The sequence below is a fragment of the Eptesicus fuscus genome, chromosome 4 (genome assembly GCF_027574615.1).
Source record: "Eptesicus fuscus isolate TK198812 chromosome 4, DD_ASM_mEF_20220401, whole genome shotgun sequence".
Classification (NCBI taxonomy): Eukaryota; Metazoa; Chordata; class Mammalia; order Chiroptera; family Vespertilionidae; genus Eptesicus; species Eptesicus fuscus.
In genome coordinates, this window is record NC_072476.1 from 59,791,292 (window position 1) to 59,816,251 (window position 24,960).

The 24,960-nt window shown below is 37.8% G+C and overlaps 1 protein-coding gene across 1 annotated transcript in view; it reads left to right on the forward strand.

Moving 5' to 3' along the window:
* Nucleotides 1–24,960, forward strand: part of KIAA0825 (KIAA0825 ortholog) — a 353,187-nt gene that overhangs the window by 44,541 nt on the left and 283,686 nt on the right. Inside the window, exons 3-5 of the mRNA XM_028139797.2 lie at nt 2,309–2,440; nt 15,405–15,573; nt 18,744–19,401. Coding sequence (XP_027995598.2) covers nt 2,310–2,440; nt 15,405–15,573; nt 18,744–19,401 — 958 coding nt within the window. The 5' untranslated portion in view covers nt 2,309. The remainder of the gene's footprint in view (nt 1–2,308; nt 2,441–15,404; nt 15,574–18,743; nt 19,402–24,960) is intronic.

Below are 24,960 nucleotides of genomic sequence, written 5' to 3' on the forward strand. Positions count from 1 at the left end.
AAACTCACCAGGGCAAAAAGCCCCCGGTGCCTAGCAAGGGGCAAAACTGGGAAAACAAGAACCTCAGCCCCAGAGAAACCTTTCCTCCCCTAGCTTATTGCTGGTCATGTGGTTTAGATCCTCCCACCCTGACCTTTTCCTCCCTAAAGATAACATCTAGGCTTCAATTGTATTTCAGCTCCAGGGCCAGAAAAGCAGCAAAACCAGACAAGTGATACCATGGCTACCTCAGGACCAGCGACATTGACTAATGAACCTCTGCCCTGGTGCTGACCAATCAGTGGAGACCACAACCCTGAAAGAGCACACCCTCCCCTAAGATTTCCACCTGCAAGAGAGAGAAATACACTCAGAGTGAAGGGCCCAGTGTGCACTTTCCCCAGGGGAGCATGCCCACCCCATTCTCTTTATCCTTCTTTCCTCTAAGGGACCCCACGAGACTTGCAACTAGGTGAGCAATGGGCAGCGGCAGCTCGTCCCGAGCTAACCCCCGAACCTGTCTCCAAGGCCCCCTTTTCTCTGACTTCCCAGTGAGCCAAAGCAGCCCATCTAGGCTCTCCTGTTGCTTTTTCTATACTCTTCCTTGTTTCACTGTACTAAATATATTTTTTGCTGTAGCCAATAAATTCTTACTTATTTTGCTATACTTTGTCTCTTGATTGAAATCTTTCCTTCAAGAAGACAAGAGCCAAGTTCACATGGTCTCACCAGTAACACTATGAGTCATCAAAATCTATAATAATAAAAGCATAATATGCAAATCGACTGAACAGAACGACTGTCTGGACGACCTTCTGGACAACCACGCTATGACATGCACTGGCACCAGGCCAGCCAAGTCGGGTGCGATGCAATTGGTCGGGGGGCCCTGCCATCGCCCCATGATCACCCTGCAGAGTGAGGCCCAGGCCACTGGCCGGTGGGGTAATCAATGGGGGAGAGGGCCCTACACAATCTCCCCGAAGTGGGAGGCCCAGGCTGCCCTCTGTGCGATGATCAATCGCAGAGCCCCTGCTGGGTGGACGGGGCCTCCCTCTGCTGGGTGATCAATCGTGGAGCCCGTGATCCCTTGCCTCGCAGAGGGAGGCCCAGGCTACCAGGCTGGCAGTTCTGTGGCAGGTGGGTGGGGCCTCCTTCTGTGGGGCAATCCATCTGGGGACTCTGCGATCGATTGCCCCACATAGGGAGGCCCAGGCCAGCCAAGCAATTGCACCCCACACCTGTCGCCCGCAGAGGGAGGCGACCGGTGGTGGGGGAGGGGAGGGCAGTGCCACACAGATGGCAAGCAGTGGCAGCGGCGGGGGCGGGGCCACCTGCCAGCAGCCGGGGGAAGGAAAGTCCCTACAGGCCCTGATAGCTAGCCAGGCCTAGGGACCCTACCTGAGGGGTCCCAAATTGCGAGAGGGCACAGGCCGGGCTGAGGGACACATCCCCCCCCCCCCCGTGCACGAATTTCATGCACCAGGCCTCTAGTATTTTATAAGCACTATTGTATGTCCAAAAATAACATATCCCTAAATAAAATAGTTCATACACTGTACCAACTCATCCTTCTTAACCTGTCCCATTGCCCTGACCCTACATGTTCACATAGCACTTCTCACCAAGTGATCTTTTATAAAATATATCTGTTTATGTGTTTCTAAAATGTACCTTCCCCACCCAAATAAAACTCCATAAAGGAAGGGACTTGGACTTGTTGCAGCTATATCCCAAGCTTCAACTGCAATGCTTTTTACTTAACAAACATTCAATAAATATATAAGGAATGAATGGATGAATAACTCCTTTGATAGTGGGGAAAATGCATATCTATAAAAAGTAGCAAATTTAAGTTTTAGTTATCAGAGAGGAGAATTTATTGCCTTTTTCATATATGAATAGGGCCTGGGTATTAGGCTTTAACAATTCTGAGGTTATCATTTCCTGGCTAGCTTGTGGGTAAGAGTGCAAGGAAGGTGTTAAATTCTTTCTGCAGCCACCTTTGTTCACAGTGGCCTGTGAGGCTTTGTGATTTCCTTTGCAGTGCTGGGTTCCAGTGAGAAGCAGCAGGATGTTTATAAGTTCTCTCTGAGGGGTGCTGTTTTGTTCAGCTTTCAAACTAGAGAAAAGTGTGAAAATTAGGTCACACCTCATGAACTTCAACAAAACACTCTACCCAGCTTAATAATACCCTAGTTCTTCCATTGCTATATTTCATTTTTCCTAAAAGTGGGAATTATTGGTTTTGATTTAGTATTACATCTTGAGGTAGGTTTTTCCCTTTATGTTGAAGTAACTAACATATTTTTTTATTCTTGTTCCTCAGAATGGACTGGGAAGATGAATATTCCCATAATTCCTTTGACCTACATTGTTTGTTAAATTCATTTCCTGGAGACTTGGAGTTTAAGCAGATCTTCAGTGATATTGATGAAAAGATAGAACAAAATGCTGCAAGGTAAATATTGCTAATTAATTAAAACAAGTTGGTTTCATGTTTAATTTACACAAACATTACCTAATCTAGTTTTATTGTTTTCTACTGTTAGATAATTTTAGGTTTTCATTGTCATTAACTTTGCTGGAAAAAAAAATGATGAGACCGTCCTCCCTAAAGTTTAATGTGATTTTTCTTATCTGATTAGTACTGTAACTAAAACTAATATATATATATATATATATCAGCATTGACTTGGTTATCGGTGGAAGTGGAGTTCTCAGGATGGGAATTCATGGAAAGCTTTATTGATGATAAAAATTAAGGGGGTTCCCTTCAAAAGTCCCATTTCTGTCTGGCTTGCCATGGAAGAAGTCCAATCTTGTCTTCAGCAGGGCCAGAATGAAAACCACTGCTCAGAATTTCTGCTCCATATTAAAGTCCAGTCCAGTCCAGCTTCCTGTGTGCCATGTTGCTGCTTATGGCCATATGACTACTGTAGGCGAGCACATGAACGCATGTACGAGTGCAGTTCACAGAGCAAGAGGGAGCACAAGAAGAAAAGGAAACTTTCTGTCTGGGCATTTTACCCTTCCAGGATTTTGTGCACTTGCAATAGCTCCATCCTCTCAGCCAATGATCTTCTCCCAGGCTAGTCTGAGGGGACCTTCCCTACGCCACCTCAACTTCACTGCACATGCGTCCATCTCCCCTTGTTTGATTCCTTTCCCCAGTGATTCACAGGGAATGAACCAGTGTTTCCCTGCGTAGCATAAAACTATGGCTTTCTGGGGAAGCTGCCCAGATGACCATGCTTATAATGTCTGGCCTCCCCTTTGCTCTCTTCATATTAGTCATATTAACTAGCTAGTTAGGACAATAACCCCTTCAAATAGATAAATTAAGGTTTATTGAATTGCTATTAACGATTACTTAGATTTTGCCAATATTGTTGGCCTGGATTTTTATTAATATACTAGTGGCCCGGTGCACAAAATTTGTGCACAAGGGGGCGGGGAAGGGTTTCCCTCAGCCCAGCCTGCATCCTCTCCAATCGGGGATCCCTTAAGCGATGTCCGACCGCCAGTTTAGGCCCTGTGGGATCGGGCCTAAAAGGGTGGTCGGACATCCCTCTTGCAATTTGGGACCGTTGGCTTCTAACCACTCACCTGCCTGCCTGCCTGATCGCCCCTAACTGCCTCTGCCTGCCTACCTGATTGCCCCTAACTGCCCTCCCCTGCCAGCCTGATCTCACCCCCAACTGCCTCTGCCTGCCTGATCGCCCCTAACTGCCCTCCCTTGCCAGCCTGATCTCGCCCCCAACTGCCCTCCCCAGCTGGCCTGATCACCTCTAACTGCCTCTGCCTTGGCCCCCACCACCATGGCTTTGTCTGGAAGGAAGTTGGACATCCGGAAGATGGCCAGTTGACCCGATCTAATTAACATATTACCCTTTTATTAGTATAGATAGATTATATAGGATAGGATTGCTTAAATTGGGGCGGGGGGGAGCCTTTTTCAGTAGGAGGAGATGCTCTTGGCAGACAAAAACACATAATCCCTATATCTGGACTGATAGCCAGCCATATGTACTATACTGCCAAAGTGGTCATTAAAAAATTGAACTGCTTTCTTATACTTACACCAAACAGCTGTTGCCCTTAAAACCCCTCCTCAGCCCCCACCTTAGGTTCTCCCTTCGTAGTTCACCCAGATTAGGTTCTGATTGGTCGGTTTCTTTGCCAGTCAGTGTCAAAAGCTCCGCCTCCTAGGCAGCCATTGACTCCTGGCACTTCACCCAGATTTGATTATTATTGGTCGGTTTCTGTGCCAGTCAGCGTCTTCGGGCCTATTTCTGGGCCTGATCAAAGAGGCGGGGCTGATCAGCAGCCCTGTGGAAGCCCAGAGAGAAACAGAGGCACAGCTGCTGGTGAAGCCCAGAGAGAGAGGGGCTGATCAACAGCTGCCACTGAGGTTGAAGATCAGACCCTTCCTCTCTCTCTGCAGGCCTCTCTCTGGGCCTAATCCGCAGCCCCCTCGGCAGTCAGTGCTGGGCCACTGTCCCAGCACCAGCTGCAGTCAGTGCTGGGTCGCCACGGCACCCCAGCACTGACTTCCGGTGTTAGGTCGAGCCTTGTTCATTATGGACCCTGGCTCTTTATATATATAGATTTAGAGTTAAACATTGTCCTTTGATGGTTAAGCACAAAAATTTTAAATTTTAAATCAAGATATTAAAATAAAATAATAGTATAAAGCCATGGATTGCTTGAGTTGCTGAAAACAGAATGTTAAAAATAAATTATTTATAGGTTATGTTTGTTATTTTAACTCTCCTTCTCACTTACTTTGGGAGGCTAGTGACTCTCCAGAGAATTGTTATGCCATATCAGTCTTCATTACCTACTTCACAAGTGTTACCAAACACTGAGGGAAGCTAGGGCAGCTAAGTAGTTTCCCATTAATACATGTTCTTTGCTAGAATAGACTTGGTCTTCATATGTACTTCTGGGCTCTTGAGTCAGTTTACTTATTTGAATCCTTTTGGTCAAAAATTCTAATAATTCCCCTAATTCTATCTAATTAAAGAGTAATCTGCAAATTAACCATCACTCTGCTACACCTACAAGCCACGCCCACCAACCAATCAGGAGTGAGTATACAGATTAACCCAACCAAGATGGCTGCAGCCACCAGAGCAAGCAGGAGGCTTGGCTTTCCCTGGCAATGGAGGAAGCCAAGCTTTCCGCACACCCTGGCAGGCCCAGGCCTCCACTCAAGGCTACAAAGTTTCAATTATAGAAGATAAATAAATCCTAACAAAAATGGCGGCAGCCATGGAGCTGGAGAGAGCCAGAGGCTTGAGTTGCCCCCGGCGATGGAGGAAGCCAAGCTCCCACAGCCCTGACCTGCCTTGGCCTCCACTCAAGGCTACAAAGTTGTAATTATAGAAGATAAATAAATCCCAATAAAATTGGCTGCAGCCACGGAGAGAGCAGGAGGCTTGGCTCCACTCAAGCCTACAAAGTTTCAATTATAGAAGATAAATAAATCCCAGATACCAGGGCCTCCGCCTGGGTCACCGGGGTGTGTGGCCGGCCTGCAAATCCCTCGCCCAGGCCGCCCCACGCCCCAAGGGAACCCCCACCTTATCTGGGACACCCTTCAGGGCAAATCACCCAGCCCCCAGCCGTGCAACAGGCCTCTATCCTATCTAATAAAAGAGTAATGTGCAAATTGACTGTCACTCAAACACACAAGATGGCTGCCCCCATGTGAACACAAGATGGCCACGACAAGATGGCCAGCAGGGGAGGGTAGTTTGGAGGGACCAGGCCTGCAAGGGAGGGCAGTTGTGGGTGATCAGACCAGCAGGGGAGGGCAGTTGGGGGTGACCAGGCTTGCAGGGAAGGGCAGTTGGGGGGGACCCAGGCCTGCAGGGGAGAGAAGTTGGGGGGGACCAGGTCTTCAGGGGAGGGCAGTTAGGGGTGACCAGGCCTGCAGGGGAGTGACATTAGGGGTGACCAGGCCTGCAGGGGAGGGCAGTTATGGGCAAACAGGCTGGCAGGGGAGCAGTTAGGCATCAATCAGGCTGTCAGGGGAGTGGTTAGGGTGTGATCAGGCTGGCAGGCAGAAGCGGTTAGGGGCAATCAGGAAGGAAGGCAGGCGAGCAGTTGGGAGCCAGCAATCCTGGTTTGTGAGAGGGATATCCAACTGCCGTTAGGATCGGGCCTAAACAGGCAGTCAGACATCCCTCAAGGGGTCCCAGATTGGAGAGGGTACAGGCTGGCCTGAGGAACACCCACCCACTGTGCACGAATTTTGTGCACCAGGCCTCTAGTGTAGGTTATAAATATGAAGCCAGTAAAAATTTCTATTGTAGAATGATAACATAGTATTTCCTTTTTAAAAATTGAAGGTATAGTTATATTGAATTGAACCAAGCAAGTGAAATATTCCTATAATTTTTTCCTCAAGTTTTATATAAGAATGTGGTTAAATTTTTTTTATAATTATAGTAATGGGCATAGATAACAAATTAAAAGATAGCCTACCCACTGAAATTAGGCTCCTACACTTCCACAGAAACTGGGAGATACATGAGTTATCTCCTTGGTGTTTGCATTTGGAAAAGATGGCTCCCAGGTTCTTGAGATAATCCTGGCTTGGAAAGTTGACAAAAGGTCTATCTAGTCTTCCAAGGGATACATGTCAAAGAGATGGAAAAGTGCTTATAATTACAAGTTTCTCAGGTAAATGCTTTTAAAACAGGAATGGAGGGAAATTTTTGTTCTTAATTAAAATAGAGAGAATTAAGTCTCTTATTTTTAACTTGGATTTGCCTTTACTCTATATGTATATTTTTAATTTAAAAATTATATCTTTATATTCTATGTCACATTTGATGAATATAATGTTTTGTTGTTGTTAATCCTCACCCAAGGATGTTTTTTCATTGATTTTTTTAGAGAGTGGAAGAGAGGGAGTGGGAGAGAGAGAGAGATGAGAGAGATAAATCCATTGGTTGCCTTCTGCACTTGCCTCAATCAGGCCTAGGATCGAACCTGCACCCTAGGTACGTGCCCTTGGCCAGGAATCAAACCTGTAGCCTTTTGGTGCTTGGGCCAGCGCTCCAACCACTGAGCATACCAGCCAGGCTTATGAATATAATTTTTAAATTTAGCATGTATATGACTTAACCATCCTATAGTATATGTTATAATTTATATTATATATAAGTATAAAGTAGCTATATTGAACTTTAGTTAATTATATACTTAGATAATTCATATATTAATATATTACATGACAGAGTTTTTAACTCAAAGGAAATTATAAAAGTGAAAATATATTAATAAGTCACTTATATAAATTCCAGAGATGGTTATATTAAAACAAATTTTTAATATTTTTTAATAGATAACCTTCATTCATAATAGCATTTAGGTTCCCTCAAAACAAAACTAGCCACTGAACTCTGATGCTTTTGTTGTAGATTGCTTCAATTTTATTTGCTAACCATTTGTAGTCAATTTTCCTCCTAGTCAATAAGAAATCATATTTAGAAGTAAAACAGTGATTAAAATACTGTATTTGCATTCATAAATTATTATGGAGGTCAAAACTCAGATGTTGGTATTAAAAAGAAAATATGACAAGGAATATAAGGATATAACTTTTAAATTAAAAATATTTTATTGTCCATATATTAAAACAAACCTTGAGCAGAACTACCTCAAGTGACCATTGATCTTTACAGCGCATAAAATAAGGGAGTAGCTGTATGTACTGTATGCTACATTTAGAATCAAGTCTATTTTTCATCAAATTCAATTATGTTTTTATTATACTCTAGAGAATAAACATAATAGTATAGGGTATACTAGTATATATTTTTAAAAATAAAATACTGAATAATAACTATAGTTCAGAAGAGTGTAAATCATTTATGCACTCATTTATTGCCTTCTAACAGAATAGCTTTTAGAAAATTGTATGTCATGACGAATCAGTTATGCCACACTTACAATGCAGTAGTTGAATTACCTTTGGCATTTTTTTATTTGAACAGTTCTATTTATCTCTCAATGGTGTACATTGAATAAGTAATGTACATCTCCATGATACAGATTTTCCCAATATTTTTTAAAGAAAAAAAAACATTAGTAATTCATTTTTAAATATGGTATTTTTATTTCCTCTTTAATTTTTAAAGTTGTATTTCTAACAGTCACCTTGAATTCTAAGTGTGATTTTTTTCCTTTCTTCTTAATGTCATCAGGTTTTATGAGCCACAGGGTCTATGCTTCCCCAAAGCAGTGATTCACCAGAATGGACCAGTGTGCCCAAAGGTCACCGAACCTTCACCTGCCCTTTAAGCGGCTGTCATTCTCGCAGACCATTTTCACTTTTACATCCTTGGTTCTATTCAAGTCAGAGCTGGGTGGCTCTTAGGTCTGACAGTGGAAATCAGTGAGAGTGAATTTTATGCTTTCAGCACAGATCAAAATTGGGAAAAAGAGGCTAAATAACTGACCAAAGAGGAATATATGAATGTTGTACCCACAGACTCAGTGAGTTCAATAACTGAAAAGTACAAACACAGTGAAATATTTTTTTAACCAAAGGACTTTTACTAGTATGTATGCATATCCTAGTAAGCATAACCAATGGACACAGACACTGGGGGGGTGAGGGCACAAGTGGGGAGGGGGATCTGGGGAGATAAGGACATGTATGTAATACCTTAATCAATAAAGAAAAAAATAATTAATAAAAATAACTAATTAAAAAGCTGGAAAAATATTTTTTAAGCTGAATGGACCTTATTAGTTTAATAAGATATTGGGGTATAGAAGTTATGTTGGGCTCACTAGTGACATAGGACAATTTTTCTCTTAATGTTCAGTTGAACAGATAAAATTGTATCATTAATAGTTTATGTTACCTTCTATTTTGTAATTATAGACAATATGTGTGAACCTCACAGGACATCAGTTTTGTTGGTCCTGGTACAAGATTACTTTTTTTTTTTTTTTAATGTAAAGAAAAAACAAATGCTTCCATCGATAATATTTGTTGGAATCCGGGGGCTCTGTTGTGGGAGTGGGGTGGGGGTGGTATTAACTTTTCATAACAGAATATTGGATACATGGCTTCTATAAATTTAACCGTGCTTATTCATAGAAGATACCTATTACGTAGATTACACTTCTCACATAATACTTCAATTTTTGTACTTATATATGAAAATTTTCTTTAGACTTTCCACATGATGGCATAAAGGTCCAGAAGTAACGAAAACAAATCTTCAAATATGCTATCAACTTTGGGTTTGTCATGGCATAACCACAAATCTGTCAGTGGACACACACACATCAATATATTTTATGACCAGAGAAAATTATGTTAATGAGATATATCCACATCGTTCCTTGAAACTGTAGTACATCCTTTTTCTTTACTCTGGAGTATTCCATTCTACAGTTTTGTTGTTTCAAGTCTGGGGCTATTCTAAAAAAATCTATTTTAATGTTTAAATTTCTCATACTATAAAAATAATCTTTAATCTCTGCCATGATACTGCTACCCTGATTTTAAAAATGAAAATTTGAACTTTCCTTGAAAACATCCATATATGTTTTCCAAAACGTTTACATAAATTTCTCATAATTTTTGCCAGTGAAACATATTTTTTCCTTTTAACTATTTTGTGATTGAATAATAAAGACTATGTGTTTTAAATCATGAAGTGTTTTATAAAAAAAGCTTAAATTTCAAGATTTTATGTCTCTTCTCTTTTTCTGTTTCTCTCTTACCCTCACCTGCACCAGCCTGATATTAATAGGCTCTTGTGCTAATGTTGTTTTTAATTATGTTTGTTTAATTGTAGGATATCTCAGTCCTTTGGCAGTATGATGGTGCATATGTACATACACATATATATACATGCACATATACATACACATACATGTGAGCATAAAAAAATTCTTATTTTTTATTATCCAAATAAAGATAGTTTTAAAGTGGCATGGCAGTAAGATTAAATATTCAGCGCTGAATTTTCAGGGGTCAGGGTATTCGAACTACAGTGATTCAATTAATTCTCTTAAAACATTAAGACCCTTGCATATAATCTTCTTTTATAAGGAGAAGCCTTTTCTATACCTCGCACAGGTACATTTTGTGGCTTCCTCCTCTGCATTCCCTTAACACGTTATACATACCTCTTATCAAGTCTTACTGTATTATAGTTATTTATTTACATGTCTCTCTCACTAGACAGAATTCCTTTAGGGATGGGACCATGTCTTATTCATGTTTTCCTCCCCCGATCACAGTGCCTAACACACACTCACCATTTAGTTAATGTTTGTCAAATGTGCCTTCATTCAGTAAGTAATTTTTATATTCAAGAAACCTAGGTGTGAACAGTGAATGAGAACATTACCACAGGTACCTTTTAAAAAAGCATACTGCATATTGCATTTAAAAATGTTTTATAAATTGATTACATACAGCCTCTCAGTAATGCATCCACTTGCACACATCATTAACTTGGATAATTCTGAGTCATTATAATTAAAGAACTTTGGGGTTCAAATTTATTAAGAAATGTTGAGACATGAAAAGGCATATAGAGTACTGTAATAAACATTCATACACCCACTATTCAGGTTAAGGACTAAAACATTCCCAGTACCGCGAAAGCTCATTGTATACCTCTAACCAATCTCATCCCACTTCCATCCCCACCCTGGATTTGGTAATGTTTGTCATTCCAACACATTGCCCTACACTTTTACCAACTGTATATCATAGTTTCAAGCTATTATATGGATAGTGTCACAATGTGGTATTCATTGGTACCATTTTCCCCTCAACATTTTATTTGTTAGATCCGGCCATGTTGATAAACTGTATTTCTACTTTTCTATGGTTCTGTTCCGATGAATGAGTATAATTCAGCATTCTCCTGTTGATGGATATGTGGGATATTTTCAGTGGCTTAAATATTACAAATAATGTTAAAAAGATGCTTTAAAACGCCCTTGGTGCGAATTTGGAGATTTAAACTACCGGTATTTAAGGAAGAGATCCTACTTCTGTTTTAGACTTTTTTACATATTTGGCCTAATGTTTGGGAACTAACAATAAATATGCTAATTAAATTTATATTTGCGTGGTTAATTTTTCATGACTGACCTTGCTTCTAAAGAAAATGTGAAGCAACTTACAGTTAAACAGAAAACACTTAAAGTCAAGTACCATGTTTTTCAGAAAACCTAGACTAAAATCTGTATCCTCTAAGTCTAAGGATATGTAGACCTCTTCCCACCCAAGATTACTATCTCCATATTACTGTCATATATAAAAATATTACTATTGTATAAAAAATGTTGCCTCTTCGATGTTGAAAATTAATTTTTAAAAATTCTTTATTGTTTAAAGTATTACATATGTCTCCTTTTTCCCCCCTTGACCTCTCCCCTGCCACTCCTATCCCCCAACACATGCCCTCACCCCTCCTAGTGTCTGTGCCCATTGGTTATGCTCATATGCATGCATACAAGTACTTTGGTTAATCTCTTACACCCTCTCCCCACCCCCACCCCCACCCCTGCCTTCCCTCTGAGGTTTGAAGGTCTGTTTGATGCTACTCTGTCTCTGGATCTATTTTTGTTCATCAGTTTATGTTGTTCATTATATTCCACAAATGAGTGAGATCATGTGATATTTATCTTTCTATGGCTGGCTTATTTTGCTTAGCATAATGCTCTCCAGTTTTACCCATGCTGTTGCAAATGGTAAGAGTTCTTTCATTTTTACAGCAGTGTAGTATTCATTTTGTAGGTGTACCACAGCTTTTTAATCCTCTCATCTGCTGATGGGCACTTAGGCTGTTTCCAAATCTTAGCTATGGTAAATTGTGCTGCTATGAATATAGGGGTGATATGTCTTTTCTGATTGGTGTGTCTAGTTTCTTGGGATATATTCCCAGAAGTGGGATTACTGGGTCAAATGGGAGTTCCATTTTTAAGTTTTTGAGGAAACTCCATACTGTTCTCAGCAGTGGCTGCACCAGTCTGCATTCCCACCAGCAGTGCATGAGGGTTCCTTTTTCTCCACATCCTCACCAGCACTTGTCCTTTGTTGATTTGTTGATGATAGCCATTCTGACAGGTGTGAGATGGTACCACATTGTTGTTTTGATTTGCATCTCTCAGATGATTAGTGACTTTGAGCATGTTTTCATATGTCTCTTAGCCTTCTGTATGTCCTCTTTCAAAACGTGTCTATTTAGGTCCTTTGCCCATTTTTTGATTGGATTGTTTATCTTCTCTTTGTTAAGATGCATGAGTTCCCTATAAATTTTGGAGATTAGACCCTTATTGGATATAACATTGGCAAATATGTTCTCCCATGCAGTGTGCTTTCTTGTTGTTTTGTTATGGTTTCTTTTGCTGTGCAGAAGCTTTTTATTTTGATGTAGTCCCATTTGTTTATTTTCTCCTTAGTTTCCGTAGTCCTTGCAGCTGTATCGGTAAAATATTGTTATGACAAATGTCTGCTATTTTGCTGCCTATGGATTCTTCTAAGATTTTTAGAGTTTCCCGTCTTTTGTTTAAGTCCTTTATCCTTAATTTTGAGTTTATTTTTGTGTATAGTATAAGGTGGTGATCTAGTTTCATTTTTTTGCATGTATCTGTCCAATTTTCCCAGCACCATTTATTGAAGAGACATGCTAAAATCCTCAACAAAATTCTAGCAAATTGGATCCAGCATTACATTAGAAAGATCATACAATATGACCAAGTGGGATTTATTCCGGGGATGCAAGGATGGTACATTATCTGCAAATCAATAAGCGTGACAAAACATATAAACAAATTGAGAGAAAAAATATCACATAATCCTATCAATTGATGCAGAAAAAGCATTTGACAAAATCCAACACCCTTTTTTGATAAAAACTCTCAGCAAAGTGGGAATAGAGGGATCATAAAAGCCTTATATGACAAACCCACAGCTAACATCTCAATGGGCAAAAACTAAAACCAGTTCCTCTAAGAACAGGAACAAGACAGGGATGCCCACTTTCACCACTCCTGTTGGACATAGTATTGGAAGTGCTAACCATATGTCTGTCTAGGCATATTTCGCAGACCTAGAAGAAACTCTCCAAAAATTCATATGGAATAATAATAAAAAAAGACCCCGAATAGCTGCAACAGTCCTGAGAAAGAAGAACAAAGTTGGGAGTGATCTCAAAACCAGATATCAAGCTATATTACAAATACACTGTTCTCAAAACTGCCTGGTTTGAGCACAAGAACAGACATATAGACCAATGGAACAGAATAGAGAACTCAGAAATCGACCCAAGCCACTATGCTTAATTAATTTTTAATTTTTACTTCAAATAAGGAAGATATATTGTCAGATTACATACAAAACATTCATTTTAAATTTTGAAAAATATTTCTTTTTGTATAATAATCAGGCAATAAATCTTTAGACTTCAAACAATTGCACTTTGAAAATAAGACCATGATGAATGGCAGAATGACAAGATGTTTAGCTAACTTAAAAAAAAAATCAGGTGCAGATGAGTTCTGACATTTTAAAATTTGTGACAAAATACTTTTAAAAGACAGCTCAACTGTCTTAGTTTCTACCAATGAGGGAGGTCCTCTGAAATGCAACTGCTCGATCTCTTCATCAGTGCTTGGACAAATTACTAAAATATCTAGCCCTCTATGGGCTTTACTGTATTTATAAATTATAGTTACTGGCCTCTACCCAGAGTCAGAGGTTAGAGATTAGCCCAAAACCTGAGTCATTGAAACAGATTTAGGTAGACTAACCACTGAGCCTTTCCAGTTCATATTGCTGTAATCTATTGGATTTCACTGAATGAGACACATGAGGATGCTATAATAAAGGGTCTCTGGAGTCAAGGTGCATGTTTAGGGCATCGTGTTTCTCAGTCCATAGAAATTCTTATGCAAGTTAAGAAAATATATTCCGATCTCAAATCAGACTTAGAACTGGCATCCCTGAATAAAGCTGTTTCATGAGGAAATTGAGTACCCTGTGGCCAAAGGAGGTACTGTTTTTCTTATAAGTTCTTTGTTTTCATGAAAAGGCTCTCTGGATCACAGAGTGTATTTGTTTCAAGATAATCCAATTTAAATTCACTCATGCTCAGAAGTCTCCTCAAAAGCCTTCCTTCAAGTTTTATAGTGTATGTTTTATAGGCAACACATACCTGATGAATTTTGAAAAGTCATTAATATGACATCAATTTTAATAATCAGAGCTGGGTTTCCAAAGCCTACATGGTTCTGTCATATAGCATCTGTAATTAATAACAATACTATTTTAAAAACAGCAAGAACATTTTAATAATAAATCTGTCTTAACACTATTAAGAGGCAAATGCTTAGCTGTAAATTATGGGTTGAGGGGATTCAGCTTCAAATGAATTTTTCTTTTTTTCTTAAAGTTTTCTTGCAGTTTAGATATGCTGCCATCAGGTGGTAGTAATATGTCACATCCATGTGGCTCCACAGATGACATTCTGTTTAAGGTCACCAGTTTAACCCACAAAGATTTATAATAATGAATATACAGATTTTTATATAAAAAATAAAATAACAGTATATTTCATATCAGAGCTAAGGATACTTTGAATGAAACTTTAAAAACTGGTATATATTGGAAGGTTCAATTGGATATGTTTTCTCTGTTCCTAGTTTGTTTGTTTGTTTGTTTATGTAATGAAGATTTAGAAAACATAGAAAAATAAAATTAAAAGCACCAAATTTTATAATTCAAAGATAATTGCTTTAACCTTTTGTTTCATTTCCTTGTAGTCTTTTTTAATTTGCAATTTTCAGTATATTTTTGTTTTTTGGAGTACAGTTCAATGGCAGGAAGAGGTACTTAGCTATAGTAAGAGTGTATATACAGCATATATATTTTTCAACTTTTAAAATGACAAGCTCCTGGTATCTGCTTTGTGACCTCTTAATATTCCGTTTATTGAAGTTTTTCATAATTTTATATAGTCATTTCCTATTAGTAGACAATGTACATTTCTGGTCTTCAGCCATAAAGAGTATTTTGTCTCTGCCTTTCACCCACTGCCTATCAAGAAGACCATTATTTCATTGCGTCTGTACTTGATATTTGTTTTAACACAAAAGAATTTCTAATTTACCTCTGAGCAGCTAAACATCTTGTATTTCCTCTATTGCATTTGAAATGAAACTTCCAGAAATTTTGAACTTTCAGTTTCAATTATGATTGAAAATATATAGCCTCTTTGTTATTATTTTCATATCATATGAATGTTTTATAATTTTATAAATTGTATGCAACCAGGTACCACATATAAACATTTCAGGGCCTGTGATATTATGAGATGGAGCTATTACCTACTTTCTACCAAAATAATTTTTTCTTTTCTTTTTTATAGCATAGAACATTGCATTAAAGAAATACAGTCTGAAGTTAACAAACAATGTCCAGATGTGCAGTTACAGACAACAACTGACTGTTTTGAGTGGTTAAATAACTATAATTATAATTCATCCAAGTCACCTTCTATTCCCCATGGAGATTTGATAAAATTTCTCAAAACACTGGTAAAAAAAATAAGTATCTTTGCTTTATAGTGGAGTGGGACGGGTGAATAAGGGATACAATTCATTCAACTTCTATTTGTAAATATTTATTTTAGTGACCATATTAGCCTGGCATTTCTAGGGGTTGGGGTTTATGTTTTGTTTTGTTACTGTATCCCCAGTGTAATCCAGTGAGCTATTTGTTGTGGGTTTTTTTCTATGATTTTTATCAATAAAATTAAGTTTTATATAAGTAGAGATTAAACATAACTCTTGGCTGATTTATGATGTAACATATACCACAAAGTATATATCTACCACAATTGTTTACCAGAAAAGTTTATATTTATTACATTTTGTGTTCCTTTACTACCATTTTTTTCTGAGCTCATTATTAAGCATAATCAGATCACAATTGATTGTATCTATTAAGTAGCCTTTTCTTATCATTCCCTTCATCCTCAACCTGCAGGCATGCCCAGTTATTTTCAATCAAGGCAGCAATTTATATGAAACCACTGTTAATTGGTAGAGAATTATTACATTGGTAATTTCTTGATACTGACCACAATCTATGTTGAATAAGATTTTGTAGTCTTCAATAAAAACATTTATTTTATGACCCTTGTATCTACAAAGGTGGTTAGCTTGCAAAAACTACTTCCCAAAGAAACAGCACAAGTGTTAGAAAGCAGTATTTCCATAGCTATGGTTTTGATTTAATTTAGGGAAAAAGGGGGCACTGTTTTTGTCTAAACATCAAACATTGACTAAGGCAGATGTGGAAAATATCTTGAGGTTGTAGATGGCTTAGGATGATAGAATCAGATGAAAATAGTTTTTGGCTGTCGTTATTATTGCAGATGTCTCTTTAATGTTTACCAAGTAATAAATGGAAGAGAAAGGAAGACTATGTGCCCTGAAGCCTTATTCATTTAAGAAAATCCTCTCACCCATTATCTCTTGAAGGTGGAGCCTTGAAGAATAAATATGGATATAGTTATTCCTTTAATTTCTATTAAGAGGCATGTGTATTGAATTTCATTAATACTGATGTAATAATGCTTTCTCATTTAATTAAAAGCAAAAGCTTTTAATTATCTTTTAATCTGTCACACATAAGTCATTCTGTATTCACTGCAGGGCAAAGGCCGCCTTAGTTTTGCTCAAATTCATTAGACTGATAGACTTGTTTGAGAACTAGGTTTTTTTCACATAATTGATCATGTTATTTTGAGGAAAGAGCACATTATTAAAACAGATCCAGATTAAAATGACCTTATTATAAAGTTTTTACATGATAAAATTGTCAATCATTTGTCCAGTATTTTTCATACAAATATTTTTTTCATAGAAAATTTTCTATTTATTACTTATCTAGCTGTTTAAATAAAAAACAGAGGTCCTCATTATAGCAATTATCCTGAAGTTATTTTCTAAATGTAAGCAATCATACTAAATACATATTTTAAACCTCTGTAATCTATTATACTTGATCAAATATTTACAGTTATTGACCACCCTCTATTTTAAATGAGAAGTCCAAGATTGCAGCACTAATATGACTCACTTGCTTTATAGAGTTTACTATGCTAATGATACCCTGGACTCTAAGGACATTTCTTTTCCAAAAATATCATGGAGAAGAAAGAGAAGGTCCCGAAAGGCCAATACACTTTATGGCTCCATAGAGTACAGTAGGTTGAACGGGGACAAGGAGAATAAAGCTGGGGATTCATGCTGGGTTCTACACTTCATTGTATGTGATGTTCAGAAAGTGACTTAACATGCACTTCAGTGTCCTTATCTGTAGATTGGGATTTTAAATATCTATGCTACATTTCCATAATGAATAAGACAGAGACTGTATAGAAAAGTGCTTTTAAAATGGTTGTTTTTATTGATTTTGGAAAGAAGAAGGGAGAGGGAGAGAGAGACAGAAACATCAATGATGAGAGAGAATCATTGATTTGCTGCTTCCTGCACACCCCCTACTGGGAATTGAGCCAGCAACCCGGGCATGTACCCTGACCAGGAATCCAACTGTGACCTCCTGGTTCAAGGGTCAATGCTCAACCACTGAGCAACACCGGCCAGGTGAAAAAGTGCTTTTTATATAATAAAATACAATATTAAATCAGACATTGCAGTGCTTAGAATGACTGAAAGCACATTCCTAGAATTTGTCCAGGAGTTGTGATCTGTGGTATCTTTGTCAATAAAAAATTTCAAAAACTTCCTGATTTTATGCCACTTGCATCTTGCTTCCATTTTTCTTGCAATCGGCTTGTTGCTACCTAGAGAATATAAGCTAATTTCAGTATTAACTGAAATACACATAATTAGGAAAGTCATTATGTAAATGGAATGTGTACATGTAAAATTTAAAGTCCAAAAAGAAAGTAACTTTTTTTGTCCCTTTACTATTCATAATTACACCTACCATTGTTTTCTCTCAGCATGGAAAGTATAATGAAATTCTCTCATAGCATCTTTTGGGGAAAGATTCTAAGAGCATTGTTTCCCTATTTTGAGTTAGTTATTTCTTTGGAGAGAATTGAAATTTTCTCAGATTAATTTCCAAAGTAATATCTTTCTTGACATGGCTCTCAAAAAGGAATTTAAATGAAAGTTAAAGACTTTAAATGTGTTAAATTTTATTTCTCAGAATGGCAGCTATTAGTAACCCCTGGGCACATACTATATTTAAAGGTCTCCATTTTTATGTTCATTTGGAGTTTTATAATAACTATAGTCATTCAGGCATGAAAATTATCCACCAGCAACTAATTAGGGTGTGATCTTGAGCTTATTTTAGGAATACATTTCAGTTGATATTTTACTATAGGTTTTTATTTAGAATTTTTGAGCTGTAGTTTTTATACTGCCTATGTTATATCAGTGGTGGATAACAATGAAGGCTAAAATCTATATGTCTAGAAATCTAATTGAAAATATAGTTCATCATCTGGGCTTTGCAAATTTAAACAATTCATAAAGCTAACACTCTAAAATGTCTGACTTGATTAAATGTCAAATGCAAAAAAAAAAAAGCCCACCTTGAAGAACATCAGAGTATTAATTCTAATTTGAAATGAATTATTATGAAATTTTATATGACTATAGAAATCTTTTTTCCTGTTATTCCTTTAATTAATCACATTTCTAACATTATAATTTCCTTTCATTAGCAAGATTTGTTGAAGAATGAACAAAATCAAGAAGAAATGATATTGGATTTACTTTGGGACCTCTCCTGCCAGAGCAGCTTTTCATTTCCATCAACTCTAAGTGGGACATCTTTCCACTTCCTCTCTAGGACTTCTCTTCATTCTGTTGAAGATCATTCTTCTATGGATGTAAAGTCTACATGGGATGATATAAGATTACATCTTCGACGCTTCTTAGTGGGCAAATTACAAAGCCATAATGAAATAAACAATTTGCAGCAGAAAATTCTGTTGAAAAAGCAGTGCATACAACAACTCTTGTTTCTTTATCCAGAATCAGAAGTTATAGTCAAGTATCAAAATATACAGAATAAACTTCTGCAGAACTGCTTTCCTGCTTATAGCAGGGAATCAAATTTAGACATAATGGTTCATGGATACCAAAGTACAATGCTTAGGTTATACTCAATGATAAAAGAGGATTTTAACACACTGCATGAAATTTTAGCTCCATCCTCAACAGTGAAATTCATTAAAGAAACTTACCTGGATACTGTTACAGAAGAAATGTCAAAATTTCTTGCAAATTTTTGTGAGCTGCAGTTCAAAGAAAGTGCTGCCCGAGTGATTAAAACAAGCAAGAGTTCCAGCAGGCATAGAGGAGCAGTGCATGCTTTGGGTTAGTGATTTTTAAAGTTTCTGTTTGTCTTAACTTAAGGCTTTTGATATCTTTAATTTTCTAACATTTTTTAATTTAGTTAAACCTAATAGAAAACTTGAAAATAAATAAGAAATTAAATATTATGAAATTTATTTACACATTTCTCATATGCATTTCCTTTTCTGTAAATCTAGTAATAGAAGTGTTTTCTTTCCTGTTATTTAAATTATTAAAGATAATGGAAATGTAAGCCAAAAAATATTGCCAATAGGAACTTTGGTTTTTTGATTGCATAAAATTTTCAAGGGAACTGTGTGTATGTGTATATATACATATACATATAAACACACACATATATCTATATAATGGAAAAGTATAATTTTTAATCCATTGTATCTTCAAAAGCTGAAGTATTATTAGGTAAAAAAAATTATGAAAATTTGTTGAAATTTGCATTAATTAAAACTGGAGGTTTAAGATTATAATATTTTAGTCAGCCAATTCCAATAAAGAGTATTATGAAATACTAATTATAAAATTATATATAATTGGTTACAGAGGCATAGCAATTTAGCTACAGCTGGTTTTAAAAGTTCCTTTAATATTGCTATAAAATATATACAAGTAAAAGATGATTTGAAAATCCCTAATTTTATTTAAAAAATAGAGACAAAGGAAAGAAACTGTTGTGATACAATAAACTCTTTCCTGTCATCATTTAAATTTCCCACGAGTGGAGAAAAATAAAGGTAAAAAACATAATTATTTTGAAAATGATTAGACATGTTTTTACATAAAACTCAGGTATATTTCTAAATAGGTTTATAAACTATATTTTTAAGTATTTAAAAATTATCATTTGCTGAATTGCTATCTTTGACTTTATGATCACTTTATACAAATTTATATAGCTCACTATATTTTTGCTTATCTTCCTTAATAAAATGCAAGAGTACCAAATAACTCTGATATATGAATTTTCAAATAATTTAATGTTTTCTCTTGAAATTTTCTATTTTCCTCCAGAAGTTGTAACACATCACAGAACAGAGCTGCATCAGTCAATTTTAGGTGAACAGTACAATTCAGGAACAGTACAATTTTACTCAAAGCAAATAGATTTTCATTTTAATTGTTAACACAAATTTTAAAAGCACTACATGAGTGTACTTATTTTATAAAGTTTTTATATTCTCTAAAAGAATTTCTGCTTTCTTATAACGTGTTTTCAATGTGAAAGTTTTTTATGTGCTAAAAATAGTTTATAACAGAAGAAAAGATCCATATGGTTGAAAGTATGTGAAGTTGTTTGGAGTCTTTAAGGCTGATATTAAGGTGTTTTCCCATTTGTGAGAGAAAACTATGTATGTCGGCTTTAATAACAAAATTTGAAACATTTTCCACAAGTCAAGGTGCACTGATCTTTCTCAAACTCCTTTATCTGAACTTTGGTATAAATCACTTGTTACATGAATGAGTTCCATATGTCAGGCACTGTGCTAAGTACATTACATTCCTTATTATCCTAATTTCATAAACAAGGAAAGCAGCTTAGATTAGCTTGCCCTGGATCATGTTGTACAGAAGCAGGATTCATATGGAGATCTTTATGTCTCTAAGACCTATGTTATCAACCACTATGCTATCGGACCTTTTCTGAAAGTATATAACTAAATGCTTGTCATTTGTAAAAGAAATTTTAAACAGTACTGTTTGAGTGGGCTCCCTGAAAATTCAGTTCAGCTCTATGGGGCACTTACCATAAACAGGCCATTTAGCAGCTACCATGTCTAAAGTTCTGAGCTAGACATATTAAGGGAAAGAAAACTAAATGAGTAATTGCCGCTAATGCTCTATATACTGCTAACCCAGCTCCAAATCGATCAACATTACTAATATTTGACCCAGTGACCAAATTTTATTTATTAAATAAATACAGTTTAAGATGAGTAAAATCATAACAATTTATTCATATTTATTAATAAAACATAATAATTTATATTTTGAATAAAATCTAGATTGGTTTGAATGGGTTGTATGTTATATTATCTTTAGTATATGTTTACTAGAGACCTGGTGCAAGAAATTCGTGCACTTTAGGAGGGCGGTCCCTCAGCCTGGGCTGTGCCCTCTCACAGTCCGGGAGCCCTGCAATCGATAGCCCCAAAGAGGTAAGCCCTGCCCACCCAGCTGGGGCTCCTCAATGGATCTCCCCTGCAGAGGGAGGCCCCGCCCACCCACCGCAGCCTGCTGGTTAGTGGCCTGGGCCTCCCTCTTTGGGGAGATCGTGGAGCCCCCCAATGGATCGATCACCCACTGGCCAGTGGCCTGGGCCTCCCTCTGCAGGGTGATCATGCAATCGATTGCGCCCTGCAGAGGGAGGCCCCACCCACCTGCCGCAGCCCACTGGTCAGTGGCCTGGGCCTCCCTCTTTGGGGCAATTGTGGAGCTCCCCGATTGATTGATCGCTTTGCCAGCCGATGGCCTGCGCCTCCCTCTGTAGGGCACTCATGGGGCAATGGTGGGGGCCACCCTCCCCCCCCCCCCCCCCCCCGACCAATTGCATTGCATCCACCTTGGCTGGCCTGGCACCAGTGTGTGTCATAGCATGATCTGGAAGGTCGTCTGAATGGTTGTTCTGATGTTTGGTCATTCAGTCGACTTGAATATTACACTTTTATTATTATAGATATCTTTATGCTCACCAAGTCTTTGATATTTTATCTGAAACTAAAGAAAGACATTCCTTAAGTAACAATAGCTAACATTAGTTGGGTCAGACATTGATGTACATTATCATATTTAACCTCTCATTATCTCATCTCATCTACTCAACAAGCTAGGTACCATTGTTTATTATTTGTATTGTATAGTGAGGAAACTAAGGCATTGAAATAATAAGTAATTTACTCAAGGTTCCCAAGTGAAGCTAGGATTCAGACTCAGGTCTGTCTTACTCCGGAGACCTTACTCGATGACAGTGTTCTACTGCCTAGAAAAACAGGATGGAAATAGCACATTCCATTAAAAACACTGTTCTGTGTGCTAACTCTACTTTAGGGGTCATTTTTGTTTTACTTTTCTCTAAACTATCCTACCCTTTTCTCATTTGAAAACTACATAATGCCAATTTGAAAGTGTTTGCTAATAATTCCTATTTTGTGATCTGTTGATATATCTTAAGCTAGCCTGGTATGTATGCTAGCCTCTTTGGTTTCAAGATTTATTGAGATATAATTAACATCTAAAATTGTATAAGTTTAAGATGCACAGTGTTTTGATTTGATACACTTATATATTGGGAAATAGTTACCATTGTAGCATTAGCTAATACCTCCATCACATCACATAATTAGTATTACTTTTTAGTGGTTAGGAGGACAGTTAAGATCTACTCTCTTAATAGCTCTCAAGTATCCTATCTAATAAAGAGGGAATATGCTAATTGACCATCACACCCTCACAAAGATGGCAGCACCCACAACCAATAAGGAGGGAATATGCTAATTGACTGCCACGCTCTCAAAGATGGCAGCGCCCACAGCCACAAGATGTCAGTGCCCAGTCCCCTCAGCCCCGCCAGGATGGCAGGCATGCGCTCCCAGGCAGGTCCAGCTGCTCCACACACCTGCCTCCGGAGTCTCCTAGTCCCCTCAGCCTGCCAGCCACCCAGGGCCGGCCCAAGGCACAGGCAAGCTTTGGATGTTGGCTGCCCAGCCGCCCAGGGCCGGCCCAAGGTGCAGGCAAGCCTCAGGTGTCGGCTGCCCAGCCGCCCAGGGCTGCTGAAGGCTCAGGTAACCAGGGCTGGCCGAGGCTTGCGCTGCTGGCAGTGGCAGCAGCAGAGGTGTTATGGGGGTGTTGCCTTCCCCTGATTGCTGGGTCACCTCCCGCCCCTGAGGGCTCCCGGACTGTGAGAGGGGGCAGGCCAGGCTGAGGGAACCCCCCTTCCAGTGCATGAATTTTCTTGCACTGGGCCTCTAGTATAACATATTATTGCTAACTATAATAGTAATTCAGCATATTTGATTACCAGAACTTACTTATCTTCTAACTTGAAGTTTATACCCTCTAACCAGTATCTCTTCTTTTTCCTCATCCCTTGACAACCACCCTGATACTCTCTGTTTCTACAAGAAAATAAGCAAAAAGTCTGACATTCAAAAGTTCTTTCCCTAAGGAATTGGTGGTGTTTTATGTTCTTTCCACTAAAGGTTGTATAATCTGTGAAAATTATTTATTTTATTAAAAACTATTGGAAAAAAGACTGTATATGTGTATGAGAGGCGGGTGTATGTTATGTGCTTGAGTAAATATATAGTATTATGCATAAGCGCATATATCTTTATTTACCTAAAATGTTTTCTGCTGCATGGACTCTATTTTTCTGACCCAATTATTCACCATTAAATGTTATAAGGCCTCTGAATTTTAGTTCTAAAGACAGTAAGACAAGAAAGATGGAACATATATTTTCTGAGAGAAAGTAGATACAATTTAATTTGAGTTCTATTTTTGCTTCCATAGAGCAACAATTAGCAAATACTAAATTGCACTCAATTATTGACTTCCTCCCTTTTTAGAACACCTGTGTGTTCTTCCTAAGGGTGGAAAGAATATTTCACTTGTTACAGCCTCTAATTATGACATTCAAATACTGAGGATGATAGATAAAAATGACTCACATTTTGGTTTCTCATGAGGGGTCATAGGTCAGTTTGAGATTTATATACCATATTAACCATTCAATCACATTTTTAAAACCGATAAACTGAAAAAGAAAGGATTAAGACACTGAGATTTTAAAATCATATTTTTTATCAGGAAAAAGAAATTTTCTAAAACTATATGTTAACAGCGGAATAAAAATTATTGCAAAAATATTGAAAAGTTCAGACTAAAATTATTCTAAAAGTGGACAGATTCACTTTCCAACTATTCTATATTGAACAAAGAATATGAACAAATAATAAACATGAGGTTGCTGCAAACCAGAAGGTCACATTCTATAGAAAGTCAGCTGCTAACTTGCTATGGAACATTTCTGAAATTTTTATGAATTCCGTTCTCCTCTGTGAAAATTATTTGTTACTCTATATTTTGAACTTATGAGCATAAAAATAAGTGCTAATTCTTAGGTCTCTTGTTTTATATAAAAACATAGGTTTTTATGTTATATGTCATGAATCCCTAAATTCTTGTTTAATAAATGGTGGGGCAAAAGGTTCATAGTTGTTCAACTGTTACGACTGGTTGACTGAACGACCGGTCGACTGGTCGCTATGATGCGCACTGACCACCAGGGGGAAGATGCTCAATGCAGGAGCTGCCCCTGGTGGTCAGTGTGCTCCCACAGCCAACCTGCCATGGCTGGCCAACCTCCCTCGGTCCCTCTCCCTGGCTGGCCAGCCCCTATTGGCCACGATCAGGACTGGGCAAGATGGCCCTGATCAGCCCTGCTTGCCAGCCAGGCCGAGGGACCCCACCCACACACGAATTCATGCACCGGGCCTCTAGTATGGAAAATAATACAATAATTAGTAAATAATAATACAAGAATAAATTCTATTTCATGTACTC